The 16,757-nt window shown below is 40.0% G+C and overlaps 1 protein-coding gene across 4 annotated transcripts in view; it reads right to left on the reverse strand.

Annotated features, from left to right (window-relative positions):
• DNAJC16 (DnaJ heat shock protein family (Hsp40) member C16) overlaps window positions 1-16,757 on the reverse strand; it is a 36,844-nt gene that overhangs the window by 7,028 nt on the left and 13,059 nt on the right. For all 4 annotated transcript variants that reach the window (XM_007491672.3, XM_007491671.3, XM_016422175.2 and 1 more), the window contains 7 exons: window positions 8,870-9,054; window positions 6,329-6,433; window positions 5,457-5,615; window positions 3,979-4,109; window positions 2,945-3,128; window positions 1,770-1,952; window positions 672-748 (listed from right to left, as the gene is read on the reverse strand). In XM_007491672.3, the coding sequence (XP_007491734.1) occupies window positions 672-748; window positions 1,770-1,952; window positions 2,945-3,128; window positions 3,979-4,109; window positions 5,457-5,615; window positions 6,329-6,433; window positions 8,870-9,054 (1,024 nt within the window). The remainder of the gene's footprint in view (window positions 1-671; window positions 749-1,769; window positions 1,953-2,944; window positions 3,129-3,978; window positions 4,110-5,456; window positions 5,616-6,328; window positions 6,434-8,869; window positions 9,055-16,757) is intronic.

Here is a 16,757-nt window from a genome sequence, read left to right on the forward strand (position 1 = left end):
GTGCAAAACAAGTTTTACTGAGCATTTGTCTTTTCTAACAACCAACATGGAATGGCTTTCCCCATTTCTAAAGCATTTGTCTCTTTTGTCTCCAAAGAAGTAAATTTTATTCCCCCCCCCCCCCCAAACTTTTAACTCAAAGAAAGATAGATAGCCAAGGCATGAACTCTGGATCTCAGGGGGCAATATGTAGAATTACATAAGGAATTTCCCTACAATGAGGATGGTTTGTTTAGACACTGAAAAAGGTTAATGAATGGGCTGTATAACTGGTTTTCTGTAAACCCATAGCTAGGATAATTTTAGTAAAGTCCTCTGTGAAGTCTGGAGATTAGACAAAGTAGAAGTGGCCTTGCATATTTCTTTCTAGTCTTTTGATAATGTGATTTATCCATAATCACCCCAAGAACAGAAATTTATCATTCAATACAAGTTACAATTTGGTTAAAGAACTATATATCCTCAGCTGCTGAGCAAAAGAGTGAGAGGAAAGGTCCTGCTCTCTCTTGAATGCTCCTGAGTATTCTCTTTCTTGTCCATGCCAACAGGTACTTCTCAGTAATTGTGGCAAGATGGAGTATTTCTTCCTAAGAATATTTCTTTCCTAAAAAAAAAAAAGCAATGTTGGTATTAGCACAGAAACAATAATTTAATATATGCAATTTTCCTACCAATTGTTGTGAAGTACACTGTCCCAGAAGTCTGATAAGTATTCAGAAGTGGAGTAGATCCATCGAAGGAAAAATACCTAATTGCAAAAGAATGAACAATGAATCAAATGGTGATCTTGCTTCTCACATAGTGCTAAGACCTCAGTTGTGTCATAGCTATTAATGACTAATATTGAGGACAGTATGCTAGGAAGAAGTTCTTGCTCTCACATCAAAGACCTAATCATTATTCCTTAATTTTCTGAAATAAGACTTATTACTTATGGCTGAGAGTTGGCTGGATTGGCTAAGAGTGGAGATGTTTATTTAATTCAATTAAAAAGTATCTCTTTGCTCATATCTGCCAAGAATAAAAGGGAAATAATTAAAAGAGACTTTTAGGATGCTATTTCTCCAAGGATGATACCATAATTATTCTGTAAAAAAAGCAAACACCCAACAAAATCCAAATTTAAATTAGATCTTTTCATTGTACTTTGTTACGAATTTTATTTTTAGGGTTACTAGAAAATCTAAGTGGAAACTGCTTGGGAGAGAGAATTCTAATGAGCAAGAGAAACTGCCTGCATGGACTTTTCTGAGCAGGAATGTTTTTATAAGTATCAATGATTTCTCAAAGACTATAACCCAAATGCCAAGTACATAGCTATTCTTCCACATCCTGACCTCAGAAAGAACCGAAAGGTTCTTTTGTCTCAGCACAGTGGCCACCAACTACTGACCAACTTCTACTGCATTAGCAATGTCCTTTCCCAATATGGTACCCTTGCTCAGGCATTTCCTCCCCTCCTAGTTCTGCTACAAGATCATGAGAACTGCAGGAACTCTGCCTTCTGTGAACTTGTTTGAGAAGCAGTGGGGTAGAGGAGACTACTAGAAACCTGGCTCTGACACTGTTTGAATGCAAGACTATGAGGAAGATGCTGAACCTTGCAAGTCTCCATTTCCCCATCAATAAAATGAGGATAATATTTTTTCACACTAGTTACTTAACAGAGTTGTTGCAGAGAGAATATTTTGGAACTCTTTACAGTTAAAGTTAAAGGGATAGCATTGAGAGTTATTGTTCTTGAGTTATCATGGGCCAGGAATTCTTACAGGAGCAAGTTCATCAACCAGGTCAAGTAAGATGGCCTCAGAGGAAAGAAGAGCAGGATCTGTTCGTAGCTGATCCAGATAGCCCAGAAGAATGAACTTATCCTTCTCACTGCCAGTCCAGGGATCTTCTAGAGTTTTGTACACCACCTTTCCAGCTGTGTTGCGTCTTTCTAAGATAGAGACCTGAGCCATAACAAAAAGAAAAAGTTTTGGCTATGATGGTAACAACTTGCTCCTTTGGGGAAAAGCTAGAAAAACTAAGGGCAATTATGCCATATGGGTTTTCAACAGATAAAATCTAAAAGAAAAACATTTTCTCATGCCTCTATCAAGAATGTGGGCAGGAGGGCAAGTAGGTGACTCAGTGGATTGAGAGCCAGTCCTAGAGACGGGAGGTCCTGGTTAAAAAGAACGTGGGCAGGCAAGACCCAGCTGCTTTGATCTGTTTGTCCTAGAGACATCATTTTTTTGGCCTCTTGATACAATAGTAGGCAAGCCTAGGATGTGGGTAAGGATTTAACATGAGTATTACAATAAGGCCCTCAACCATACAGAAGGACCTGGACTGCTAAGGAACACACAGTCTACATGCAGAAACAGAGGATTCTTACTCTGCTTGACATGAGAGGACAGAACCAGGAACATGAGAAAGCATTCCATGGAAAGGCTTCCTTACAACTGGAACTATTCAGAATGGAATGAACTGCCTCAAGATGTGGAGGCTTTCCTCCTCCTGAAAGTTGTAAAGTAGAGGCTCTATTCTATGACCCCTTATCGGAGTTCTTGTTCATATGGCAGGTTGGAGTAGATACTCCCCTTCTAATGCTCACTCCAGCTCTGAGCTTCTAGGACTCTCTGGCAGGAGTCTATTACTAATGAACAGAAGGGAGAAAATCTTTAAAGCTTAGTGACAGAAGGAAGGTTTTATCAAGAAGTGTGTTGATGATGCTTCATGGAGGGAGGAGCTAATGCTTTTCCTTTTCCGTTGTCATGTTGTGGGCCAGGGCCTCCATAGCTAAGGCTTGGGATAGCCAGAGAGAATGGAACTACAAGAGTTAGATAGAGATGATAGGCCTTAAGGGTTTCTAAAATAGAATCCCCAAACCATGGGAATCTAGCACACCTCTGACTACCTGGGGAGTGGAGGAGAAGAGTCAATGGCCCACTTGACTCACCGCAGACTTCCCCTGAAATGTTTCACTGCTGGGTAGCAAAGTGTTGGCAAACTCCTGCTGCCGGTTGCTATAGACATGTACAAATCTCACTGTGTCCTGGCTATTTGCCAAAGCAAAAGATAGGAAAGCTTCGAAATCTGGGGTTGACTTTGTTCCCTCCCGAATCAGTAAGAGCACACAGTACCTACACCAAACCAAGAGAAGGCAGAACATTGTTAGTCCAAGAATCAAAGTGTAAAAACACTTCCAGGAGGTGAGTTTTGGCCCATGCCCAGTAAGGATACCAGACACCATCCAATTTACATAATTCAAGATGCAAGGGGTCCAGTTCAAGGGCTACCACTTACAGGAAGAAACCTCAACTTGTGATTCTGGTGTCTATATTTGCACTTATTTATAAGTGTATGTTCAGTTTATTTTCAATAGAATGTAAGCACCTTAAGGTCAGGAACTGTCTCACTGTGTCTTTGTAACCCCAGGGCCTATTAGCAAGCAGTTGGTGCTTAATAATATTTGCTGAATAAATGAATTTCCCACACCAATAAGTCATCAGGTTTTGCAGTATGAATCCAGGTTGCATTCAAGAAATTTCACACTGATGAAAGAAGGTTAATTCCCCACTACTGCCCCAGAAATATATTTTTCCAAAGTCATTCCTCTGAGCCAAAAGCTAATGCAACAATTAAAAACCTTCTTCAGATCATTGAATCTTAGTAAGGTAACTAGTCAATTTAATTAAATAAATATTGGCTAAGTGCTTACTGTTTGCAAATTGCTACTTCCTTCCTCAGTTCTTGCTCCACTGAGACAATATAAAGCAACTCTGGCACAACTTTCAGGCTTTTGGCTTTACTCTATAAATCTGGCTTTTGGACATCATTTCTATTGTCTCTGAACTCTTTAAAATTCTTGTGAGATCTATGGAGCTCAGTCTTACAACCCAGGAGCAGTAAGACTATGTATGGGATGTCCTAAGCTCTTTTCCTTGGACCTCAGTTGCTGGGGTCAGGAGAAGAAAAGCCTCAAGCTCTTACTTCCTCTGGCGATGAGACCTTTTTACAGGGCACAGCTCGTGGAACATCTTCTGGCTGGTGAGCCTGGATGCTAGGAGGTACTTGTTTTGGGAGATGAAATCTTCAATGGTCTGTTTCTTCAAACCTCGAGCCTGGAGAACAAAGAACATTGGGTTTTTGGTCCATTCTCCTGCAATAGATTGCAGAAACCTTCCTATAATTCCTGTTGTCCATTTACAGGTCTGGTCTCCAGTGCTCGGGACCACCAACAGGTTTCATCTAGTGGCTCTGAGTGACATGTGGTCTACCAGAGCAAATGTTTTCTTAATGGACTGATATATGCAGCAAGGATTGTATTAAGTTAGAAAACAAAAGTCTAAGGAGTACGAATCTGGGTTTTTGTGGTCCCCATAAATATTGGATCTTTGGGAATATGCACTTGCAGGAAATTTTTTTAAAACTCTTACCATCTGTCTTAGTATCAATTCTAAGATAGAAGAGCAGCAAGGGCTAGGCAACTAAGGTTAAAAACTTGTCCAGGGTCAAATAGCTAGGAAGCATCTGAAACCACATTTGAAACCAGGTCCCCCCAACTCCAGGTCTGATGTTCTATCCCCTATGTTACCTAGCTGCCCCTAGTTTGCTCTTAATTCTGGATTCTGCGATAAATTCTCAGTGAAAATGCATATAGTCAAGATCAAGGATTTTGTTCACAGTCTTTCCTATAAAGGAGGGGCAAATGTTTTGAATAAAACATTTGAATGAGCTGGTACATGATCTATATAAAAGGCAGCTTTAAAATTCCTCTTGAGCATAACTAGGTATAAACATTAACAACAATTCATGTTTATATAGCACTTTAAAACTTATAGGGCAGAAGGCAATTCTCATATTTGTTGAAAATTAGTAATCAGATTTTAAATCATGTATTGGGCTGCACAGATCAGTTTCCTTTAAGAGGCAGAGGGAATAAATGAAGGGGGCAAAGATTGCTAAATATTTAGCTAGTTCTCTAGCAGGAGAATTTCTGATATTTTATTAGTTTTTTTAATGACTAAATATTAAACCAGATTAAATACAGGCAACTGAGAAGGGTATGAGTAAATCCTTATTTAACTGCAAAAGTAAAGCTTCAAAGAAGTTTGTTTTCTCCCCCTCACATGCTATGTCTGGTTTTAATATTTACATAACCCAAGTCTCCAGACAACAATTAAGAGTCTCTGGAACCTCTATGGAAACATTTGTGTCTGTGCATAGGCTGATAGATAGTGGATAGAACACTGGTCCTGGAGTTAGGAAGACTCATCTTTCTGAGTTCATATCTGGCCTCAGACACTTATTACCTGTGTGATCCTGGGCAAGTCACTTTACCCCATTTGCCTCAGTTTCCTTATCTGTAAAATGAGCTGGAGAAGGACATAGTAAACCACCCCAGTATCTTTGCCAAGAAAACCCCAAATGTGGTCATGAAGAGTCAGACACAACTGAACAACAAGTACCTGTACAACATCAGCTGGCTTATCTATATGTTCTTTGAAGACCAACATGGTAGGAGTGTAGGTGTTGACATTATATTGACTTGTCATCTCTTGAGTCCCTCTCAAGCCAACATATACATATCCAAATGACAAATAATCCTTGTAGGCAAAAGCAGTCAACTGGTGGGATATGATAGGGAAAAGTGGAAATGAACAGAAAGTTTTGAATAGTACGGTCTGATATCAGACATGTAATTGTGAACCCCACTATGTTTTCATTACCTCAGTGTGCTAGATATAGTCAGCTACATTGGGCATTCAATAAATGAATATGGTATGAGTTAATGTCACCCACCACCAATAGAAGAAAGGGCAAATTCAACTCCTATTCATAAACATAATGTTCTCATTCTCTTTTGACCTGTGGAGCAAGTAACCTCTGCTGAATTTCCTAATCATCTGTATTCCTCCAGATGGAGGCCTCTGGGTTCTTTGGGGAGGCTGTAACCTTGATGACTTTTGTTAGTAGTGCTCTCCCCATCTTTTCCAGGTCATGATGAACAGCCCTAACATTCAGGTTCTTGGCATCTGTGTAAAAATGTATATATAGGTACTGCACACAAAAACTGGCACAAAACTAGGAACAATGGAGGCCAACTGATTCTAGTCATATTTTTCAACTTGAAAAATTTTAGAATGGACCCATGACCCTTTTAAGTAAGCAAATCAGTATAAAGGGAAGAGATGTGGCAATAGCAAATCTCTGATCTTCCCACAGTGCCCAGGGGATCAGCTGGTATTTACTAAAGGGAGGCTCTGGCTCAGTGCTTCACTACAGAGATCCCTCCTTCCACTGAGACAGATGGTGGCATTACCTCTAGCATGTAATGTACCTTGTATAGCAACGGTGCCAGAGGCATGTGGTCAAACAGAAGGACATGAGGCTTATTCTCTTGCTGCCAGCCAGAGAGAAAACGGACATAATTTTTATCGGTGACCTTAAAATTAAAAAAAAAGAGAGAAAGAAAAAAAAAACTAAATATTTAAATCTTTAATTCTTAATAGTGGTCATAAAAGGAGAAAAAGTCATAAGTATGTTTAAAAGATTCATGAAAATGCAGCCAATAGATATTACCATCTTATTACTAAAATTATTTAAAAGAGCTGGGATCTTATAAAATCAATTGCTTCAGATTCTCTTTACTTGAAAACACAATCCTTTCCAGAGCAATTCTTGGCAATGTCACCAAAAAACTTTGGTTCTTTCTCTAATAATCTTTTTTTTTTTAAGTAAAGGCATTTATTCTGCATACATAAAATATCCCTAAAATGAAATATAGGAAAAGGTAACTTGATCAATGATAAGAATGTTTCTGAAATAAAGCATTTCAGAGTTTGGGGGAGGGGTGATATGAATGAAGAGCAAGATCTTTCTTTACAAGCCTAGATTTTCCTCTATATTGTGTATTTCAGAAAAATCTGAAAAGTTTGTTATAATGAGCAACATCTGATGCAGACTTAGAAGCCCAAAGTTGGGAGGGGATCAAAGACAGCATTTAATCTACTCCAACTTTAGAAATTCCCTTTTATAATACCCTGGACAAGTGGTCATTCAGCTTTCAATAAAGGGAACCCAACCACTTCCCATGGAACCCATACTCCACTACTGAAGATCACTATGCTACAAGTTTTTCTTTATATTGAGTAGAAAACTACTTTTCTGCTACTAAGCATCATGTCCTCCCAATCCTCAACTACTGCCCTTATTGGGCTTAGTTGTGTCCGCTGGGGTCAAGCCAAACAAGTCTGCTCCCACATGACAGTTCCTTTTTACCTGAAGACAAGGATCACCCACTTCCCTTCCCTTGCTCCTCTCCCAACTCCGGTCTTCTTCAGGCTTAACATACCCTGTCTTTTCAAAATAATACTTGTGTGAGATATCTAGTTTTTTTTTAAAGGCAATACTTTGCTTTTTTAAAAAAAAGGTGACATTTTGACTGTATTAAAAAAAATTCAAATCCTGCTATCTATCCATACATATAGTCTATTCATGTATAATGACTTTTTTGAATTCTAGTGCTCATATCCAAAAAATATCTCATAGAGGAAGGGGGTGGTTTAAAAAACTGAAGAAAGTGAGGTTCCAGATTCTAAAATCCAGCCAGCCTTTAAACAGTCCATATGCTAGGACTTTTCCTCTTCCATTATAGTAGGGCAAGTGTTAGACCCCTACTGAAGTAACTGACATGAGGACTTATTCATGCCAGGCACAGGATGGCAGAGGGGAAAGGGACTGTAACCCCTCTCACCCAAGTCACAAACACCCTACCAGACATGGGGCATGCTGCCTTGACCTGAAGACCCACAGTGACAGTGAGGCTGAGCTTTTCTGACTGCCAGGACATCGAAAGTCTTTCTCATCTAGATAGTTCCTTCAGCAATTCTTAGGATTTAAGACAGAGTAGGTGCCAAATCAATGTTTTTGGAACTGACACTTTTCTTCATTAAATGCTTCCTTCCTGTTCCTGACTAGGCATGACCCAAATCCTACTTGTCTTTTTGGGACTTATCACAAGATATTAAAGAGATATCAATGAAATGCAACAAAAAATTAATAAGAGTCTACTGTATAGCAGTCACTGGGCTTGGAAGGAGGGAGGGAGGGAGAAAAGGAGAAAGGGAGAAGGGGAGAGGGGGAGGGGTGAGATAGAGAGAGACAGAGAGACAGAGAGAGATGCAAGTCAAGGTCTTTGCCCTCAGGAAGCTTGCAAGGACAGACAGGCCAGGCCAACAAAAAATGGGAACATGAGGTAGTGTGGGTAAGAAAGGTCCAAGCAAACAGTTTAGCAGAGGGAGAGATTGCTTCCAGAAGAAGGCTATCAGGAAAAACTTCATGGAAGAGGGGGCAGGATATGTACAGAGAAGAAATGAGGAGGAATGGAATCTGTGTGAAGGGAGTGAAGAATTCAATCCAAGGTACAGAGGTAGGGAATGTAGGAGCTGTTGAGGCACCAGAAGGGAGGGTGGTGCGCTCAAGGTAAACGAAGCACAAGTAATGGAATGGGATTGATTCTGTCAAAGTCAACTGGATGCAAAGAGAATTCTGCTCCTTTAATAGTTTCCTGTCTCAACAATCACTGTGTCTAACCCAAAGTCATGGATCCCATAATCTAAACATCATTATAGGGTCAATTTGGTATCACATACATTTGAAAAGTGACTAATAATTAATTAGTTCATTATCCACACCTGTGCTTGGTTAGGCTTTCCTTTCACACTCAAGTGACTTGGTTTTAACTAATTACTTTGTTTATTGCCCAGTCCAACATGAAACTTAGTTTGCCAAGGCTCAAATGACAAATAGACCCATACCCCCAAAAGAAAGGCTTTCCCAGCTTCCATGTTCTTTGGGATCAATCCCTTGTGAAACCCACCTTCTCCACCAAGTTTCCTGGAATGAGGCTCTCCACAAACTGTCGAAGGTTCTCTCGAACAACTGCATTGTGAAAGAATGAGATTTTCCCATTTATAATTCCTAGGATGGAGGGAGTACTGTGGGCTCCTAGGTGATGGGCCAGCCGTCTTTCATAGCCAGCATGGACAACACCAATTCCCACACCTGAAAAAGGAGGAAGACCACATGAAGACTTTCCAGAATACTGAAGTGGGTGAAAGGAAGTGGAAGGAGGAGGACAGACTGACCAAGACCGAGTTCCCTCTTTCATAAATAATCTAGAAAATTTTCTACCTGGGAGCAGGCATGAGAACATTTAGTATATCTTTCCCCTCCTCAAGACTCAATCTTGAAAAATAATACCAAATCAATAATGATTCTGAAAGTTTCAAGACTTTCATGGTTGACCCTTACTTCCTCCTATCCCTCCAAACGTTTATTAAAAACCTATTAAGAGTAGGGGTAGGGATAGGTGGCTAAGTAAATTGAGAGTCAGGCCTAAAGATGGGCAGACTTGGGTTCAAATCTGGTTTCAGACACTTCTTAGTTGTGTGACCTTGGGCAAGTCACTTAACTCCCATTGCCTAGGTCTTACTGTTCTTCTGCCTTGGAACTAATACACAGTATTGATTCTTAGATGGAAGGTTAAGATAAAAAACAACAACAAAAAAATCCCAAACATAACAAAACCCTACTGGGGGCTAGGCACTAAAGATACAAACATGGATAATATGAGGCAGTTCCTGCTTGCAAGGAATTTATAATCTAGCAAATAAAAAGAAACACCAATAACTATATAGAAGATAATGGAAAAGTGAAAAAGATGGATCTAGGCAAAATGGTAGGAGAGATGTGAGGAAAGAGAGAACTTTTTTATGTTGGTAGTTCATCTTATCATGGGTCAGAGCAAGTGACACTTGAGCTGAGCCTTCAAGGAAGGGAAGACTTTGCATAGGAGATAGGGTATATAGGAAGTCTATTCTAGGCACAGGAAAAAGCATGGAAAGGTCAATAGCTGGTGTAGTGAAGAGTAAGAATGGGAGATGGGGAAGAACCCTTAAAGGGAGGAGTAGGAAGGAAGATGACAAAGATACTGTGCAGGCAAATAAATTGCAGAGGGATTGAAATCCCCACAACCAAACCCATTTAGGAGGACAGAGTAACTAGAAAGTTACATTCATGTGCTTTTAAAACGGATGCTTTGTTACCCAGCTCTGCAGGGTGGACTATAATCCCCTCATTAAAGGATCAAATGAAATCACATAGCAGACTTTCAAGTTATTTGACTTCATTCTTATAGAGGTTTTTGTCACAGGCATCCTGCAGGGGGACTGGTAACACTGGGAAGGAAGATAAGAGGTAGAGGTGAGGAAGGGAGCACTGAATGCTTGGGGATAGTTTTTGCAAAGGCAGAGAGGGCAAAATTCTGAGTGTAAGGAACAGCTAGTAAATTGGTATTACTGGAGTATGGAGACTAGAAGGTGGTTAATATGAAGGAGGTCTAGAAAGTTAACAAATAATATTCAATTGTTTGTTTTTTGTTTTCAAAGGCATGACAGGGTGATGTCCTGACTTGGCTTGGGACTTGGACTGAAATGAGGCAGAATTGCACACAGTCATCAGCATCATCCAAGTCTAGTGGTAGGACAAAAGTCAGGACACTGGTGAAGTCCCAGGATGCAATGGATGGCCTCAGCATCACTGATGTCTGATCAAGCTCTAAGTGCTGTACAATGCCTGGTTCAGAGGCTTTTATGGTCACTGGAACAAAGTGTTCTCAGTCTCCCATTCTGGTTGGAGAAGTCTTCGCATGCTTGGGGCAGGAGCTCCCTAGCTCACTGATGGGTTTTTGGCCTGTCCATTACCCTCAGTCTGGTTTAGCCTGTCTCCTGGGTTAGTTTTCCCAGGGTGTGGTTGATGTGTGTGTTACCACTTCTTGGAGTCACAGATGAACTGGGTAACAGACACCAAAAGTGGATGAACAGCCCTGAAAAAATCTCAGCAAGTCCTCCTGCAAGAAGTACCAAACATTTGATTGAGGAGACTGAAAATATCCTTGGAGTAGGGGTTGGGTTAGAATTGAGACACTAAGAATTAAATGGGGGTGAGCAAGTGGAGATAATATAGAGAAACAATTTTTCCCATGAGCTTTGGCTGGGAAAGAAGAGCCAGAAAATAGCTTGAGAGGATGGTGGGGGTTGAGTGAAGGTTAGGTTTGTGTAGACAGAATCTGTTCTCTCCCCCTCCCCCAGCCCTATTTGCTTTCTCTATTTCAAGTTATTATTAATAAACTCTATGGAAATAAGTACCTAGAGTTTTAAATTTAAATCCAACAGGTTGGTGGAGGTTTGGACATGTTGCAGACAACAGATTAGGAGTTAATGGTAAAGTAGAGACTGAAAATTATAGGAAAAAAAAAGAGGAAATTATAGAAGGGGCAAGATCCCAGGACATAGAACAGATTCTCTTTTTTTTGAGGGCAGTGGGTGTGGAAAGGGGCAAGTAATTCTTAAGGAAGTCATACCATTAACTAGTTAGCAGCAGCTAACTGGCATAACTTTGAATTAGGCATGAGAATGTTAAAGAAAGTCTGGAAAAGAATTGTTTTTGTCAAAGCTGACATTTTGGGAATCTTAGACCTATTTTGACAGTATCCAGTGAAGTCTAGGAATGGACCCTTTCTCAGAATCATGTTTTTAAATGCAGGAAAAGATACATATGAATATAGGAAATCAATTATATTGAAATAGTTACTAAAATATTTTTTAAATTAATGGTCCCCCCATTCAACCCCCACAAGTCACTTAACTCCCACTGCCCAGCCCTTACTGAACTCTTCTTACTTAGTATCCATTTCAAGACAGAAGGGCTGGAAAAAAAAAAGAATGATCCTCCCAAAATCCAATCACCTGATTTTATAGGTAAGAAAATGAGGTCCAGGTAACTTGAGCAATTTAACTAGAGTCATAGAGAGAATAAACAGCGAGCTGGGATGGGAGCCTAGGCCTTCAGACACCAAACCAATTGCTCAGAAAGGATTTAGGTTAAAAAACAATAGCTACTTTTCCAAGTACAGACAGGTCTCACTTTACATAAATTTGCATTATACAAATTAGACTTTACATAAAGAATTTTGAAAGAAATTCACATTCCCAAAACACCAGCTACATTAACCTTACTGTACAGTACTGGGCTTTCTTTCTCAGCTCTAGCCCCTCAGAGCTCAGCGCTTATGGCTCCCCAACCCCCAACAACAAAAAAGAGCCCTTAGGAAAAGAAAAATCCCTCCAAGTGAAAGCAGAATAGATGGATGGTGGATTGAAACTTCTATTGCCAAGAGAGGACACCTTTGCCCCATCATGTGTCACCTTCCAAGGTCTGTCTGCGTCCATGTCCCATCCCAACATTCCCATGTGTTCTTCCTCTTGCTGCTGGCCAGCCCCTCTGTGTAGCTGGTCCTGGCCCTGTGTGTTCCTCCTCCTTCACTCACTTCTCTGTCCCCAGCCTCCATGAGTCCTAGAACAATGTGCTGGCCCTCCTTCTGAGGACTCACTCCCTCTCCCTGCCTCCTTCCCTCTCATAGTAAAACAGAGGGTAAATTCACATTATGCAAAAATCATTTATGTGAAATGAAAACTGTCTATTTTATCTTCAAAAGATACTCATTAAACTTTCGTTGCTTGGACTTTGCAGGTTTGTAACAGAGGTTATGGTTTCCATTTCAGTGGGGGCAGAGGAGTTTGGTGAGGGTGGAAGGGAAGGGAGAAAAGGCAAATTTTCATTGACTGAAAAAATAATGCTCCCTGCTCCAAGATATCCAGGTTACATTTATCTTCAATTCCACACCAGCCATATGCAACTCCTTTTAAGGAGATAAATAGCATTTGCAGATGGCACAGAGCACTGGGCCTGAGGAAGATCTGGGTTCAAATCCAGTCTCAAACATTTACTACCTGTCAAATCTGGAAGAAGTCACTTAACCCCATTTGCTTTTGTTTCTTCATCTGTAAAATGGGAATCATAATCATAATAACACCTACTTTTGAGCAGTTAGAAGGATCAAATGTAAAGTGCTTAGTAAAGTGTCTGGCACACAGTAGGCCTTTAATAAATGCTTGTTCCTATCCCTTTCCCTTCTCCTCTAGCTATAGACTATAAAAATCTATTTTTGTCTACATCCTATTAACCTCAAAGATTATGCTCATTTCAGGCCGTTAAGTTCGTTTGTTAGTAAAATTATTTTACAAACAAAAATACTCAAATATAAAATCAAGCCCACAGATGTAAAGTGAAATGACTATAATCCTTACAAAGTCCTTTCCCCTTAAAACAGTTGTAAACAGGGTTACACACACACACACACACACACACACACACACACACACACACACACACACACACACACACGGCATCACTTCCTTTTAAATAAGAAAATGAGCTGTGATTACTTACCAATCAGTAATCTCATAATCACACAACTTCTTATTTTCCCTACCTTTAACTTTCTGTTTGATTTTTAAAAGAAGGAATAGACACATTACCATTGGATCTTACAAAATTACTCTTGAATTACATTATTTTTGCTGCGTGGAATGATTCTCAGTTTCCTTTCTGCTTGTTGTTTATTCTGCCCAATAAATAGCAGCTGTAATTTAGTTCAGTCTCCCTGGTAAAATGGACGTGATTTCCCAGACCACATGGATTTCTATCATCTTTCAAGATTTACTTTATTCATCCATTTATACAAAAAGGCCTTGGCCATCTCCAAACCTAATTTCTATGCCCAAGTACTGTTTACTGCCTTTGTGGTTCATCTGACCCCAACTGGACATAATGTTGACTTCTTTCTCTCTTTTTTTCCCCTATTCTTTTTTAAACTATTACCTTTTGTCTTAGAATTAACAGTATGGGTTGCAAGGCAGAAGAGTGGTAAGGGATAGGCAGTTGGGCTGAAGTGACTTGCTCAGGGTCTTAAAGCTAGGAAGTTTCTGAGGCTAGATTTAAAACTGGGGCTGTCAGACTCCAGACCTGGCTTTCAATCCATTGAGGCATCTAGCTGCCTCAGACAGAAATTTTCTTAATTTCAACAAAACTTTGATAGCTAAAACCCAATATAACCTTCATTCTGACAGAATTTCCTGGTACTCTCACTTTTAAGAGGAAAATGAAACTTCTAAGGGATTTCCAAGAGCGTGAAAACACTTCATGATTGCTAAAATGAATTCAGATCAGTTTCTTACTCTTTCCTTCAATCTCACCCATTATCTATATTATTAGAATTGATTAGAGCTGTGATTCTGCCATTAACAAACCATGTGACCATGGGCAAATTGAAGTCCACACTGTTCTCTTGGGTCTCCTGTCCCGTTGTTTTATCACTGACACAAGCTCAGCCTTGAACTGCCCCCACTGTCACCTCTGCTCTTATTCCTGGCTTATTCCTGTTATTCCACAACAAATTTGTTATCTAATCTCAACTGGGCCCTCACTGCTACAAGGTGATCCTTCTAAACATACATTGACAACTCATTCTCCCACTCTCCAGAGGCTCTTCCAAGCTTTTTTTTACCCTCCTATGGTTCCCCTTATTTTCCCTACTCTCAGCTGCCTCAGATTTTACTGAAAAGAAAAAAAAAATGAGAACATTTGTACAGCTTCCTTTTCTCATCATATAGGTCTTACAATAGTATAGTTGGAGGCCCTTCTCTAGGCAATTAAGTGGTGCAATAGACAGGATGCTGGGCCTGGAGTCAAGAGGACAACACTAGCTGTCTGATCCTGGACAGTCATTTAACCTGTTTGCCTCAGTTTCCTCATCTGTAAAAATGGGGATGGTAATAGCTCCTATCTGCCAGAGTTGTTCTGAGGATCAAATGAGATCATAATTGTAAAGAGCTTAGCATAGTGCCTGACACATAGTAATTGCTATATATATGTTAGCTATTGTGATTTTTTTTACTCCCTTCTCCTGCTATACTATTTTCTTTGGTGATCTTATCAGTTCCCATGGTTGAGTTGTCAACTTTATCCTGAATATTCTCAAACCTACCTATCTAGCCTCAACCACCAGTTTCACATATTCTACTGCCTATTGGACTTGGACTGGATATGTGATATATATTTTAAACTCCACATAGTCAAAATGGAACTCAATCTTTCCTTCCAAACTTCTCCATTACTGCTGAGGGCACCACAACCCTCTCAGCCCACCAGGCTCAAAACTTGGGGTGTTATCCTCAACTCCTCACTCTTTCATGTTCCATTTCTAAGCTATTGCCAAGCCAATTGAGTTCATCTTTGCAACATCTCTCCAACATGCCCTCTGACATAGTCACCACTCTAGAGTGGACCCTCATCACCTCACACCTGGATTATTTACAATAGCTGCTGGTGGGTCTGCCTGCCTCCAGTCTGTCTCCTCATTCCATTCTATCTTCTACTCAGTTGGTAAAGTAATCTTCCTAAAACTCAGGTCTGACTGTCATCCCCTCCTGCCTGCCTCCACTAAACTCCAGTGGCTCCCTAGCATCTCCAAGATCAAATACAAAAGACTCTGCTTGACATTCAAAGCCCTTTATAACCTTTTCTTTTGACATCTTACTTTCTGACCCAGCCTTCTTCTATCCAAGACACTGGCCTCCTGGCTATTCCTTGAATATAACACTCCATCTTAGGGCTCTAGGTATTTTCACTGGCTGTCCCTTCTGCCTGGAATGCTCTCCCTTCTCATCTCTACTTCCTTCAGGTTCCAGCTAAAATCCCACCTTTTCTAAGAAGTTGTTCCTTTTATTTCTTTCCTCTTTATTCTAGCACCTTCCCACTGTAATTATCTCCTGTTTATCCTGTCTAGATCTTGTTTGTATGTAGTTGTTTTCAGATTGTCTCCCCCGTTAGAGTGTGAGCTTCTTGAAGGCAGGGATTATCTCTTGCTATCTCTGCACTTCTAGCATTTAGCACTGGTCTGGTAGCAGTAGGTTCTATATAAATGCTTAATGACTCTGCCATTTGAACTCTGGATATATTTCTTCATCTGTAAAATAAGGAGGTAGAACTTGATGGCCACTTCATTCTCTTCCAGCTCTAAATCAAAGATCCTATAAAGTGAAGATATTTGAAACAATTATCTCCCTTACCTATAGGCACTCAAAGAATTTTATTCCTCAATGAAAGATCCAAGCATACTCATCATAAGAGCAGGCTGACACAGGATCAGCTGGAAGTCTGGAGTTACTTTGCTAGTTACCCCAGTGAGAGGCAATGCCAAAAGTAGATTGGGAAGTGAAAGTGACAGAAATAATCTTGCCTTCTGACCCAATCATTGGAAATATATCCTGAACATTTTATCTTTAAAAGATCTGTACTAAAAAAAGAATCTGTATTTTCAGAGATTTTCATGGCATATCATTACAGAAGACTGGAAGAACCTAAATATGCTTAAACAGGAAAATAATTCAATAAATTAGGTTACATTATGCAAAACTACAATATAATGAAGTCTGTTAAGCATGAAGAATAAGGCACAGCACATAAGTCTTTAAGACTTCAAGGCCAGACTCTTGACATGTAAGTTGCCTCTTCATCCCTCAGCCCCTTTGACTTTGTTAGAGAAAAACCACAATTCGATGTGAGCCCAAATCATAACAAAGGTCCCTGAAAGGGTTTGCTAGAGGAAAGAAAAGTGAACTTGTAAAATGGTGCACACAAGAAGGTCAGGGAGAGGAATGTTGAACAAGAACCAAAAGTTAGGGAATACTGATGGAAATAAATGAAAGTTCTGAGCTTTTGTTGCGCAATTAGTTCATGTGAATGTCAGTACTTCCTGACAAATTTTAGGATGGAATTTTTAATACATCATTTGATTAAGATAG

The sequence above is a fragment of the Monodelphis domestica genome, chromosome 4 (assembly GCF_027887165.1).
Source record: "Monodelphis domestica isolate mMonDom1 chromosome 4, mMonDom1.pri, whole genome shotgun sequence".
NCBI classification, from domain to species: domain Eukaryota; kingdom Metazoa; phylum Chordata; class Mammalia; order Didelphimorphia; family Didelphidae; genus Monodelphis; species Monodelphis domestica.